This window comes from Manacus candei, unplaced genomic scaffold (genome assembly GCF_025592945.1).
Source record: "Manacus candei isolate 608988 ecotype Guabito, Panama unplaced genomic scaffold, ASM2559294v1 h1tg000008l, whole genome shotgun sequence".
NCBI classification, from domain to species: domain Eukaryota; kingdom Metazoa; phylum Chordata; class Aves; order Passeriformes; family Pipridae; genus Manacus; species Manacus candei.
The window spans coordinates 10535609-10549926 of NW_026138056.1; the positions used below are offsets into that span (position 1 = coordinate 10535609).

At 42.8% G+C, this 14318-nt stretch overlaps 1 protein-coding gene across 2 annotated transcripts in view; it reads left to right on the plus strand.

Moving 5' to 3' along the window:
- Window positions 1-14318, plus strand: part of GATA6 (GATA binding protein 6) — a 33807-nt gene that overhangs the window by 4108 nt on the left and 15381 nt on the right. For both annotated transcript variants that reach the window (XR_007901680.1, XM_051775320.1), the window contains exons 3-6: window positions 1595-1761; window positions 5049-5174; window positions 6526-6613; window positions 6750-6856. Coding sequence is in view for 1 of the 2 variants with exons in the window: in XM_051775320.1 (XP_051631280.1) it covers window positions 1595-1761; window positions 5049-5174; window positions 6526-6613; window positions 6750-6856 (488 nt within the window). In the remaining variant the exon portion in view is untranslated. The remainder of the gene's footprint in view (window positions 1-1594; window positions 1762-5048; window positions 5175-6525; window positions 6614-6749; window positions 6857-14318) is intronic.

The following is a 14318-nucleotide window of genomic DNA, read 5'->3' on the forward strand; positions in this document are numbered from 1 at the left end:
ATTTTATTTTGTTTTCTTTGAAGATAAATGTATTACGCGGTAAGAGAAAATTTTTTTTTAAATGCCCGAGAATTATTGTCACGGCAGAATTTGTTTCTGGAGGCACGAAGGCAATGTTATAAAGTAAATAGCTGAGACAAATAACTGTTTAACTTCAGCGTCCTTGAAGCCTTAAGCATTTTCCTGATTAGTCTTCTATGGCGCTTTTAGTGCAAAGATTTATTAATCTTAGCGATGTGCTAAGAGCTACACGCTGACAATGTCAGTTGAACTGTGCTCTCTGGAATGTGCCGTGTGCCCGTTCCTCTTTAACGCCTAATAATTTGCAAACGAAGGGAGGAGAGAAAAGTATTTGGGTGGGTGCGGGCCAAAAGGCCATTTCTTTCCCAGCTGAATGCCCGCCGTGGCACCTCAACCCTGTGTCCAAAGCTGCTCGAGGTTTATAAGCTCTTTTTCCCTATACAGCGAAACGTAAAAGAATAACCCAATGATGAATTAAAGCAGGTAGCGGAGGGAGAAAAAAAAAGAAAAAACAATCAGTGATGAAGCTCTTGAGTCTGAAACAGACATTCCCAGCTTCGACTCGAAAGCTGCTGTAGAAATCCAAACATTTCCTTTTTTTATTTCTGCACAACGTGGCACCGTCCATGTAAAAACCGTGTTTATTCCTCCCTCCCCTCCCTGAAATATGGGGAGTTGAATCAGAACAGGGTGAAGGTGTCAGCTTTTATAGGTGGATTCTCTTTTTTTTTTTTTTTTCCCCCGTGCATTTAGACCTTATTTTCCTCTCAGTGTTCAGTAACTATGAAAGCAGGAGGCAGAATACCGCGTATTTTTCCATTTCCTCCGTTTCCTACCAACTAGCTCGAATTTGACCAAATAGCCGAGGCAAAGTGGTCGCTGCCCGTCACTGCCTTGGTACACCAGAGCCTCAAACTCTGCCTCTAAACTTAAAGCTTTAGTAGTTGCGAGGCATTTCAAATAAGAGTCGGGGTAAAAAAGTTCTTGCCCACCTTCGACCATGGGGAATATTGGGCAAAACGACCACTCCTTATATCTGGCTCCCAGGGTGGCTCTGCAAGTGGCTATTCTGGCAGGCGTCTAACTTCCCTCTCTGCTCCCCTCAAAAGCCAGGCGCACCTCCCTTTCCACCCGCTGGGCACCACGGCGGGGGTTTCGCCCCTCGAGCGGACCCCGGCCGGCTTTCCCAAGGGCCAAATCCCGACGTGAGTGCAAGGCGGGCCTGGAGTGACCGCTCCGGCGGGCCGGTGTCCCCCAGCCCGTCCCGAGGCGCACCGATTCCGCTGGGGTTTGGAAAGCAAAGGCTGCGCCGCAGTCGGTACATTTAATAAATAGGAGGGAAAAAAAAAAGAGAAAAAAGGGGAAAAAGGGGATGGATTTTGTAAAAAAATCACCTCATATTCGCCGTCGCTGCCGGGGAATTGCTTTTCCGAGGGCTGAACAGCGCCGGTTGCTTGCTCACACGGGGCCAGACCTTTGGCGCGGCGGGGCCGGGGCCGCGCTACGCGGGGCTCCGCTGGGCTCCGCGCCCGCCTGCGGCCGTGCCCCACCGCCTCTCCCTTCTGCCTCCCAGAGCTGCTGGAGGACCTGTCCGAGAGCCGGGAGTGCGTCAACTGCGGCTCCATCCAGACCCCGCTGTGGAGGAGAGATGGCACCGGCAACTACCTGTGCAACGCCTGCGGGCTCTACACCAAAATGAACGGCCTCAGCCGACCCCTCATCAAGCCCCAAAAGAGAGTGGTGAGTGGGGACGGAGGGGAGGAGGTGGGCGAGAGGAGCTGGGCCCCAAGGCACCCCCAGTGAGCGCTAGCCAGGGAGAAACGGGGGGCAAGGATGTGGGAGAGCAATCAGAGTGTATTATTCTGGTGGTCTGCCCAGCTTCAAAACCGAGTGGGGCTCCTGACCAGTTTTGCAGGCCAAAGTGGTCAACGATGAGGAGCAAAAGGGCTGACAGCCCTCTGGGAACTGCTTCGGACCCACCTTCAGGCCTTGCGCTGGCGAAATCGCCCTCTGCGTCCCCAGTGAGCTGCACACGGGGCATGAGCCAGTCTGGCTTTTTGAGCTATGAACCCCATCAGTGAGGGGGGCTTCAGTGACTTGGAAGAAATTTGTGCTGATGATGTTGGGCATTTCCAAAAGAAAAAAAATCAAGGTTGGAAAGTGTTTGTTCAGAGGGCTAGGAATTTCTCCAGACCTGCTTTGTTTGCTGACAGCTCGATCCTTGGGAATGTAAGCAAGTTTTGTATATAATTCAAAGAAAACCAATTGTTTAAACAATGATAATAGCCTTTGTTTTGTTTTACTCCAAAGAAATGAGCGACAATTTTTCTAAAAATATACTCATAAAACTAGGGGGGGAAATAAATAGTACAAACCAGAACCCCTGTTTATAACTCAGGCTGGCACTGAATAGGCAAGGAGAAAATTTAACAAGCGGGAACTGCACATTATGTTTAGCAAATCTGGGTGGAGGTCAGCAGCAAGAAAGAATATGCTCTTCAGTAATGGCTGTTACCGAGCGAGCCGCAATAAATCACGCCGGTATAATCCAAGCTGATGTTTGGACCCCTGTGTATGGAGACAGTGTATCAAACCCGTCAGCTTTTCAAGCGCCTTTCAGTCACGCCAGCTGCTTCGCTCCGTGACTATATTCCTTGTGTTACAACATCTACCGCTCTTTATTTCACAACCGCTTGAATTTAGGGTCCTTACCGGAGCGAGGGGAAACAAAACGAACGATGATCCGAGCAGACAGTAAGCGCTCGAGAATCAAACCGCCCCTACTTAAAGGCCTTTTTTTAAGCCAAAGAGTTAATTTAACTTTAAGCCAGGCGTTAATTACTGCTAGGTGCCCGTTTTTTCTATCTGGTCGTTCAGTAAATTTCGTGACACAAGGTGTTATCACGGGCAACAAAGGCAGCAGCTGAGGGAACAGATCTGCTAATTGTCTCACGAATCAGAGCCCCACTGTCTGTGGCATCCTGGCCCAAGGCAGATTTCAAGTAGCTGATACTCGGCTCTAGCATTTCTCTATTTCTTCTTCTTCTTTTTTTTTTTTTTTTTTGGAGGAGGAGGGGTGGGGGTGAGGAGACTAAAGCAGAGTCAGACTACAGCCTGATTTCAGCCTGACACCTCAGCGAAATAACTCTGAAATAGCTCTGCGCAACAATCCCTACCGAGTACCCTGCCCATAACTATAAATCAACCGTGGAAATATGTAGGTGAGAAGAGAAAATGTTTTGAAAACGCTAAATATGTTTAGATTGCCCCGAAGTTTCTGATAAAATTCCTGCAGCAGAAAAGTCGTTTTAGCTTCAAAACATGCCAAAATTCCCCTGTTTGTTTAGATACGGGAATAAGCTAAAGCTATTGAAATAAAATATATGAAGATTTATACCAGGCTACATAGGAAAGAGAAGGATTTAACAGAGTGAAACATCTGACAGCATTTCACTAGCAAAGAAAGAAAATGAAGCATATGTGTTTAAGACCAGGTTTCTTTCACTCGATGCACATAAAACTCATATTGAATCAAGGGTGTGATTTGAACACTGTATTTAATAGCGAGGTCAAAAATTTCGTGAGACTTGGATTTTTAAGATTAAAAACTATATGTGTGTACTTCAGCCTATATTACACTTGGCTGGGTGGTTTGTTTTGTTTTCAGTGCAATTAATAATGGATTACTGATTCAAGATTACAAAATTTGTATTTAATCTGGAGCTCTTTCGGAGCTGCGGTGTAAAATGATGGCTTACTGCTAGAGACACTCAAACAGATAAAATTAAAGAAACTCAGTTATTGCTCTGGAATATTCTTCGTTCTCAAAACATTTTTATCAGTTTCCCAAGTGGCAGGCAGATCTGTGGTATCAAAGGTGACCCAGTTACATCTAACAACCCAGCAGTAAATGATTCAAGAGGAAGGGCATTGTACCCTTAAGTTAGTAATTTCAGTTATAGGTGCTTTATAGTCAGAATAAGATTAATGCAATCCTCTAAAACTGACTTCTCCATGTAAACTTGTTCAGCTGCCAGACACAGAGCTAGGCACAGATTTTTTTATATTTTTTTTTGACAATGCGATACTTTGAAAAAGACTGGATTTATGATGTAGCTGGAATTCTTTGCTTGTGATGAACGTAAAAGAGATCACTTGTTACAGAAACTTTTATAACCCATTCACCTTCATTTCACATGTTTATGAGGACTGCCTTCACTTATGATATACAGCCTGTGGCCATAAAGCTCTAGGTTATACGGTTATTTCTGATACAAGATTGCTTCATCTTGGCTCCAAACTCCACGGAAGAGTGTCATAAATGGCTTGTTTGCCATGGGGACCTTGTTGTCACCCTCCAGTTTTTCTGCTGGTTGAGGGGAAGCTCTGCTCTGTAAAACACGCTCCCAAGGCACATTGCTTTTTGTGTGAGGATAAAATGGGTGATGATAAAAAGATCTTTTTACAGAGATAATGCTGTTGTACGTGTTACCCCTTGGATGCCCAGGAAAGTTTTTCTCAGCTGCAGTGCCACTGAAGGCAGGTGATTAAAGTGACTGATTTTTTCCAATGAGTTGAGAGTATCAGTGGCAGGATCAGAGCTGACTCTTCACCCACCACACAGGGGAGAGTGCACTGAACTGGCTGGAGAGGCGGCACAGGAGTGATGTGCCTTCTCGTCAGCTGGATGAAGCTATAGTGGAGATGTTTCCTCGCTGTCCTGCTGGAAGAAGAACTGATGCCTGGAGATCTGAACACAGGTCTCTGGGTCAGCAGCTCCCAAATATGAATTGTGCCTCCGCCATGACTGCCTGGGGTTGCAAACTCTCAGTATTTCTTCACATCAGCTTTCCACTTTCTGAAATGAGGATAATTCTGTCCTAATTCTGGGATGTTGCTGATAGATATGACAAAAAAATCTCATACTATCCCCACCATGTGTTAAAGTACTTCTTATAAACCATAAAGACATAAACCATGTGCTCCTGCCTGCCTGTTCATGCACGTTTGCCTGTGCTTACCTCCAGCCTTCGTCGCGGCGGCTGGGCTTGTCCTGTGCCAACTGCCACACCACGACCACCACCCTGTGGCGCAGGAATGCAGAGGGTGAGCCCGTCTGCAACGCCTGCGGCCTCTACATGAAGCTCCATGGGGTAAGTGGCTGCTTTGCTGAGGGAGATTTCCTGCCAGCTCTGGTGCTCCTTTGGGGAAGGGGGGGGTCCTCCCGCTGGCAGGTACCTGGGGTCTTTGGGGGCTGGCACTAAGCATCCTCAAGTCAGGGAGATGTTTCTGTTGATCCTAATGGTCTTGACTCGTGGCTTGGGCCATGGAGTTAAAAAACAGTGCATAAAACAACTGAAAATTGTGTGACATTAGAAAATACTTATACCGCTTTAGCATGCTGTGCTTTTGACAAGTTACGTGTTTGCCAGTATAGTCTCCCAACAGATTTTTATAAAGTAACGACCTCTGGATGAACAGCAGAGGTCTTTTTGCCACTGGGATTTAAAACAGCTCTTCAGTGGGGAGAAAAACCCTAGACCTTTAATAAGACAGTTTTTCATAGCTATGCCAACAAAATTTTAAATGCAATTTCAGCCTTTGCTAGGCAATAAAAGATGAAAAAAAAAGCTCTATCCTGAATGTGATGGAGTACGTTTTAGGTGATACCCCTGTGGATTGCGTTATGGTCAAGCAAAAAGTGTTTGAAGAGCAAGGGCGTTAGGAGTGATTGAGACATGGTCTAGGCCTCAAGAAAAAAGTAAATTATGTCACTGGTTTAAACATTATAATGATAGTAAGCATGTGCCTGAATTGTCTTTCCCTACACTGGTGTTGTCATTAAGTTAAAATATATTTTAAATCGATTTTTTCTGTATAGTGATTATTATTGTGATGACACAGAACACAACAGTTATTTTTGAGCACATAGAAATTTATCAGTATAAATATAAATTTGGAAAATATAAATCTGTATTAGGGGCAGAACTGCTTATAAGAAAAATTACTAAGTTGATTATGGCCTAAAGGTTCCATCCTGAGACGTTTACTGGTGATGATCTGGTTTGTGCAGCTGGTCCACAGGACGAGGAGTATTTTTTCTTCTCGTATGCATTCTTCCTTTCCAGAATCAGGCACTGGAGATAATTCCTAACTGACTGAAATAAACAGTCAAGGACCAGATATACCCCATCCAGTTTAATTTCTTATGACCTATTCCCGAATGATGCTGATTTTCCCTAAATGTATGCTGTTTTTCTGTCTAGCTTACATCAAGAAGTTTCCCTACTTTTTTTATTCAGCTAAAACTTCCCTTGAATCAAACCATTGCTTTGCCCAAATAAAATGCAAACTTTTTATAAAATCTGTACTGTGGCATAGGAAAAAGTGAGTTGCTATAGGGGCATTTTCAAAGACCACACTTGATCTTGTAGTGTATTTTGATTTTTTATATTAGGGTACATATACAACTCTATGATTGGTGTGGAAATTTAATTTTTTCAGGTTCCCCGACCTCTTGCTATGAAAAAAGAAGGAATTCAGACGAGGAAGCGAAAACCTAAGAACATAAATAAATCAAAGGCATGCTCTGGTAAATATAAAAAGATAAGAAAGTGTAATAGCAGTAGTTTATAGTTGTTTCGGGTTTTTTTGGTTTATTTTCGGGGGTTTTGTTTCTTCTCTGGCTGGAAAATATTTCTTTTTAATACCAATTCTCAATCTTTCAGGTAACAGTACTACTGCAGTTCCTATGACTCCAACATCCACATCTTCTACTAACTCAGATGACTGTAGCAAAACTGCTTCTCCCAGCGCACAGACTGCGGCCTCCGGGGTAAGTGTCTGTATCTGTAAGCAGGCTGATCACTGTGCAGTGTTATCACAGCTTTTATCTTATCTAACAGAACAATAATCTAAATAAACTTTCCAGTTTTGTTAGCTGATACTGGAACAAGATTTTCAGAGGATATCACATATAGCTGTAAACAGAGCGACAAGTTGAAGTACTTTACAAACCTCTTCATTAAGATCTATATAATTGTTATGATTAAGTTAGCCACAGCTTAACCTCAGACATTTTGTTTCGAGATGTTTAGGTTCTTTAATTTCAAAGGTTTTCTTTAGGAGGGAAGACAATAACTCATGTCCAACCGATCCTTTCAAGAAACAATTGCGCATGTACCCCTTTTTTTCTGATATGATTTGATAAGAATTTATAGTTCCAGGCACTGCTGCTGATGTCATGTTTTTCAAAAGCTATTTCATATATATATATGCATTTTTACTCATTATCCTGAATACCTGGTAAACCCCAGCAAAATATTGTCCTGCTGTATGAAGTGAATCATAAAAGCTTTTTTGTAAAACTAAAATGTGCGATTAAATCTCGATCCAGACCCAGTTGAAATCAGGCTGTAGTGTCCTGCTGATTGCAGTGTGCAGCGGTTCAGCCCTCTCCCCACAGACAGCTCCTCAGGGGTCAGATGCTCAGCATCTGACAGCACTGAGCTCCAGAGTGGCACCAGAGGACTGCTGATCATCCCCTGCTTTAGTTTTTATTTTATGTCTTGTACTCCAACCATCTCAAACTTCCTTTCTTACTCAGTTAGCATGTGGGATAAATACTACTGCTAAAGTTGTGAAGCTTCATGTAGATTATTTTCTAACCCCTTGGCTAGACTTATCTGTATCCACACTCACTTCTAGGCCTTCTGTATCCCTTAATCTGCCACACAATTTCTTTGAAAAGCTTTCCTAATGTGGCTTTCTGTAGCTCTTTATTAATAAAATGAAGACATTGTTTATAATAACTCTTTTTCAATGTCTTGGCGTTCCCAACATCCAAATTACTTTCAATAGTTTAATTTCTGATGTGCAAAGTTTCATTGTACAAGGGGAAGAAAAAAACCATTTTTTAGTAAATGTGATTGTGGACTGACAGGGCCACCCAATTTCAGGGGCATTGGGTTTGGGGTTTGAATCCTATGAGACTAGGATATTACTAAAAGGGCTTGTCTTTGACATGAGAAAACCCTGTCAATCCAATAAAATAAACAGATCACATCAAAGAAAGAGAAAGACCAACTGAAAAGTGAACTGTTTCAGTTTCAGAATGAGTTTCAGACTTCCCCAGTGAACTACTACGCACTATTTTAGGCTCTCCCCTAATATTTGCAAAGGAAAAAATGTAGCCAAATTTTCCTTAAATTTTCCTTACATTACCTTAAGCAGTAGTAGTGACTCTGAGCAATATGCTGAGATTTATATAATGGGTAGAAATGGAAGCACAATCCCAGCTGAGACCAAGGCAGCGGTGTAGGCTGTGGCAGCACAGCCACGTGCTGCCTGGGGAAGGAGAGGCCATACAGATGAGATCCCATTTCCACTATGCTGTTGCCTTCTTGGCTGGCTAAAGCCTGACTTCCTTTCTGTAGTCCTTCTCCCTAGAAAAGTATATCAAACATGTTATTAATAATCTTTATGTTAGAATTGTAATAGTACCATTTTTAATATGATTCTGCTGTGTGGAGTTCTGCGGGTATAAAACCTGCACAGCTTTATCCTCACCATGATTTGATCAGATGTGCCTTGCATATGCAAAGCATTTGCAAATACCCTCCCTGTCGTGAAAAATTTCAGTGAAAGGAAGTAATGGAGAGAGGTTATGACACACTGAAGAGGGGAATTTGCAGCAGCAACCCCCAATATATGGGCATCCCCCCGACTCCCTCCCAAACTGTGTGAAGGGCTATTGATCTCCCACCCCTCCTCCCCAGCCCTGTAACTATGTAAATGAAGACATCGTAACTATGTAAATGACGTCTTCATGTTCTTCACTTGAGCTCCTGGCTTTGTCCAAGAATCTGTAATTCAAAGCACTGAGGACTGGGGAGACTGGAGGTTGAAATTAGAAGGAGGTGGCTGTTAAGACTGGATCCTGTTGCTCCAGACATAATTTGACTGCAAAGGATGCAAAATAATTTCTTAGGGACCTAAATCCCATGAAAGGGACTTAGCACTCATAAAGCCCATTGAAGTTGTCATGAGTAAGGGGGTGTCAGTATTTTAGAGTGAGGCAGCCTGTAATCTGATCACATGCTGAAGTAGAGATACTCTCCTAGACTTCTGTTTTCCTTGATTATTTTTATTTTTCCCTTTTGAGTTGATCCATTGATAGGTCAAAGGTTTGTAATTATTCCTAGAATAGGCAATGGCTTTGCACAAGGAGAATAAACTTCTCCAGGTTATGTCAGGAGGGAAAAAACCCTCAGATGGATGAATCCAGTCTCTGTAATCTTTGGTCACTTTAAAAAGACCAGCATTGATTTCCAGTTACTGGTCCTGGTGACATAGCCGAAACATGGGCACCTGCTGGAAGAGCAAACCTGGCTCATTCCCCACGTTACACAACAGGCATGGCAACTTGTTTTTGTTTTGCTCTGTTTTCACTTCTCTAGCCTTTATTCTGTGAAGAGAGGAAAAATGCCAGATTGACATTAGGCAGAGAAATCTGATGACATTTTAGAAACTGTTGTGTGAAATTCACAGCAATATTGTTGCTAAATGAAACAGAGAAAATGAATTCCTGTACTGGTACAAAAGCAATTTATTATGCCTTTTATGGGAGGCTGCCAAAAAAGTTTCCAGTTATGTAGAAATCTAATGGAAATGAAATTCAGCAGAATTCATTTGTGTCAGTAACATTCACTTTTTGCCCTACCTTTCTTTATCTCTGTTAAAGTAAAATAAAGAGGAGAGGGCAAAAAAAGAGAAGGGCAGCAATTACTCTTGGCAATGTCTTTGAGAATATCTATTTCATGGAGGGAATCTTACATGGTGCCAATTTTGAGACAAATTAGCAAGAACCTTAAATGTTGATTTTACATTCTAACTGAAGTTTAAACATTTAAAAGATATGATTAATGAATTTTTGTGAGGGCAAAGTTGATTTCAAACATCCAAAAGTATAGAAGTGTTTGGATCGGAGACATTTTGTTGTCCCATTGTAAAGGGACTATTTGCCAAATTCACATCTGGATCTAGGATTTAAGCCCATTTCTGTTTTCCTAAGAAGTATAAGTACTGGGTGTCCTGTGTTACTAATATGGAAAGGGTCCAGCTGCATGATATATGAAGTTGCTTTACATCCCTGTAAAAAGAAGATTTGAAGGTTTTAGACAGTCTGCATCTGCATCTATACCTGGTCTCCCTTTGATGCTGCTGAAAACTGTACAGAGAAATAAGTTACTAAACCAAGTACTAACCAAATAAGTTACTAAACAAAGGACATGGTCTGTAGTGCAAACCTGTCCATTTCCATGCAGGAGCTCCAACAACTGGGATAATCAGAAGGGCTTTATTCCCTTATTAGGATAAAAGACAGTATGAAACCTGCTGTAAAATCTGCTTTTTATGGCAGGACATGGAGGCTCTTTGAGGCAGGCCTGATGTCAGGAAAGGCTCAGCAGCGTTGAGAAGTCTTTTCTGTGTCCTTTGCCTCCAGTTTGGAGCTTTCTCAGAAGGACCATAACCACACACCACAGAATAACACAGGAGGTAAAACAAGTGCTTACTTCCCTTGGAGGTTTACTCAACCTCCAAGACCAAAGAGGATTGGCTCTTTTGTGTTTTAGCGTGGGAAGTAAGAGAGCTGACTGAGATGGCCTTGGCAGGTGGTAAGCTAGGAGGAAAACGCAGGTTTAACTGTCCCCAAAATGCCGAACAGATGGGGCTGGATTATCTGGACAGCTTCTCCTGCATTTGCTTTCTTTTGTTTTCAGAAGAAGATTCGTGATCTGGTTAGAGATGGTATTGTTAGCTTCTGTTCAGCCAGCAAGTGGGTAGGACGTTCATGCAGGGGAATCAGGCTCCATACAGTATGTCCCAGAGTCTGGATGAACCAGAGACTCAATCTCTTAAAACAATGTACTAGCCACCTGGATATTGGAAAGTTGAATGTCCTCTTCAGATTATCTGATGATAAGATTTCAGTTGTTATAGAATAATTTTGTAGCCATTGAGACAGTTGCCACGAGAAAGGCTCATCAGCATGGTTGGTAGGACTTTCATCTGGAAAATGGGAACACGGTGCTTCAGTCCTGGTATGAATAAATATTTATCTAAACCAGGTGGAATAAGATCAAGAGGAGGTATGAGGAACATGGCAGCCATACCAAATAGTGTGGTAGACAGGGCACTGTGGGAGATCTGACACTCTAATTTAAATCTTTCTTGGTGTCCTACCTCTGCTGCATTAGTCCTCACTCCTGGACAAAATGGGAAGCTACTTTATTCCCCCCCAGTTTCATACATGGAGTCATTAATTTTCTTTGCTCTGTGTACTTGTATCCAAAAGAGAGCATTTCATTTTTGTATGAAACAGAAGGAAGCAATCCATCGTTTTTGTTTCAGTAGGGAAAATCAAGGAAAAAGTATTTTTGCTTCTACCCCAAAATTCTATATGCATATGGACACATACCTTTTGCTTGGTTTTGTTTTATTGCCAAAGCAATAAAGTCAGTTACTCATACAGCCCTTGACAGCAGTGGGGTCATCAGTTTTCCAAGCCATGCTGGAAGTTGCCTCCCTTAGGAAATTAATGAAGTATTAACCACAGATTTATGTTGCTATAATACAAAGGAGAGATTAGAAGATATGTAAACTTACAGGTCTGCCGTATAAACAAAAGGATCAATTGGACTAATGAGAAATGACAATTTTGTGTACTAAGAGGGTCGTTATATGAGAAAAAAAAGCCATCATTTTGCAGTGCTGAGACTTGCTCTTCAGAAAGCGGGGAGTGACAGTATTGGGAAAATGTGCTCCTGATGAGGATGGCAGTTATTGCAGGGAGACTGAGGCTGGAAAATTAGGAACTCCAGTGTTTGGCACAGCACCTTATATGCGAAAGCAGTCTTTGCAAATGTGTTTTGGCTGACTGTGGTTATCATTTAAGTGTAGCAAAACTAAACTAGGCTAATTGAGGAGGAAGAGAGTCTCAGCTGAGGCTCTGCTTATTACAGACTTAGTGTAATGTCCAAAATTCATGGAGCTTTTTGAACCTGTGAAATGGATGGAGCAAAGGTCTATCTGGTAGCGCAAAGGTCTGGATCAAGGCCCTTCACCACCCCCTCCAGCTGTCCTTGCCCAGAGCATTTCCCTCTTGCCTGCGGAGGCGTGGGAGAAGGCCAAGGGGAAAAGAGTCCCTCTTCTCTCCCTACTTTCTGTGGTGGGCAGGTGGTGCAGAAAGGAGCGACTCTTTCAGGAAGAAAGCAGGACTCTTTCAGCCAGAGCTGCTGATGTTGACCACCACAGGCTGAACAGCCTGGTTTTGATCTGGAGCAGCTTCAGTAGGGATAAATTTGGCTCCGAGGTGCTGACAGCAGGTTTGGGTACGATCTAGGTGTCTGAATCGCTCTGTGGCTCTAGTGGAAGTCTCCCTGTGCACATGGTGGGCAGGTCCTCTGATCTGGACAACCTACCGGGGGAATGACTCCTGACCAGCTCCTGCTGGTTGGGTAAAAAGAACCTTTGCAGATACAAACACAACCTTCCAGTTTGTCTGAGAGGCAGTGTCTTCCCAATGGGCTTCATTCTTTTTTTCCTCAGGAAACTGACCGTCAATTGATTACCTATTCTATTACCGGATTTCAACAATGAAAATAAATGCATTACCTTTTTACTGATAGAGCCAGTTGTTGTGAATTAGATCTTGTTGACTTCAGCAGCATTGTTCAGTTTATTTATTCTAGGTGACAAATGTCTTCTAATAACTAAGTGCAACTTCTGTCATCTTCCATCCCTTAAAGCTGGAGAAGTAAAACCAGAGGTAGGAAGGCACAGAAACAGAGCTGCGATTCAGTCACGTCCCTTTTCATGAGCTAAAGTTTGTTTTCCATGTCTCACTCTGGGAGCTGCCCGAGTTGCCCGGATTTGTCATGACATTACCGGGGTGGGGTTTCCAGGCCTGGCAGCCCTGCCCAGGTCCTGCCCATTCTGGCTCAACAGAGCCGGGATCCAGCCTTGGTTGGGCAGGGATGGGCAGTCTTCAAACAGGACGTGCCTTCATGTCCTCCCTTCTGGGGTGCCCAAGGGAGGGGTACCTGATAATCCCATGTGGAAACTGTGGGTCCATGCATGCCACCTTTGTAGGGCTGAATCAGGAAAAGAGTGAATTACACTTTGCAAGCCTGGAAAAAAACAGGTACTGATAAGGTATTTGCCTACCGGAACAACAGTGGCAAATATGGGCAAACGAGAACCTTTCAAAGCAGCTCTTAAGTATTTTTAGCTCAAGTTGAGCAAACACTGCTCAACACTAATTTAAATCCTTCTTCCAAGGTGGGGAGATGACTCTGAAGCTGTTAAAAATGATGTATTTTGTGCTGATGGAAGTCCATTTGTCGTATTAGAAATAAAAAAAAAAAAAGGCTTTGGAAAGCTAGGCTGATGCAAGACCAAAACCAGATGAAAAGGATGACATGGAACCTGCCTTATTGAATTCTCCATGCACAGTCACAGGGAAAGAGGATACAGAGATTCATCGTCATTGGTTGGCAATTGTATATTTGAGAGAGCGATAAAACATATTTCTTAGAGCTGTTTGGCTGGTTTTGGGGGACAGGCAGTTTTTCCTTCCTTCTCTGCGTTTCTGGGTAGTGACTAATGGAGTGGGATCGGGGTTGATGACTGGGTGGAAGAGTAGTGGCTGTCAGTCATTTTAATGAAAGCTAAAGAAAATATTGCAGTCTGTGTTATTTCAGAAAAAAATGACTGCTAACAGTGAGAATCTCTTTCAGAAGATGAGGTTTTCCTTGGGTTAAGCATGGCAAAAAGAACCCTGCACTGCACCATTTGGAAATTACCTTTGAATAAATGAAGCCTTGCTTTTCCTGTGTCAGGACTGCTAGCTTGGCACAGGTCCAGGAGAGCCAAGAGCTCTACTCTTGTAAAATGATTAAATATGTATACTTTTCACTTAAACAGCAGGCAGGAAGCTTCTGCAGTCACAGTTTAGGATAGCTTTTTTTTTTTCTTTTAAGGAATTTCATCCGAAGGCTATCCATTAACAAGTAAATTAAGGTTTTAAAGTTGACATATCCAAGGGTTAATTTTGCATGAAGTCAGCTCTTAAACAGTTCCTTTATCAGGTGAAAATGTTGCCCCTTCTCTGTCTGGCACAGTGAATTTTTCCTCTTTAGTAGATCTGCTCAGGCTCATGGAAAAAATGATTGTTCCTTTGTCTTTGTAACTCTCCATTTCTCTGTTAAAATAAATGGACTGGTTCCAGTGCAGTT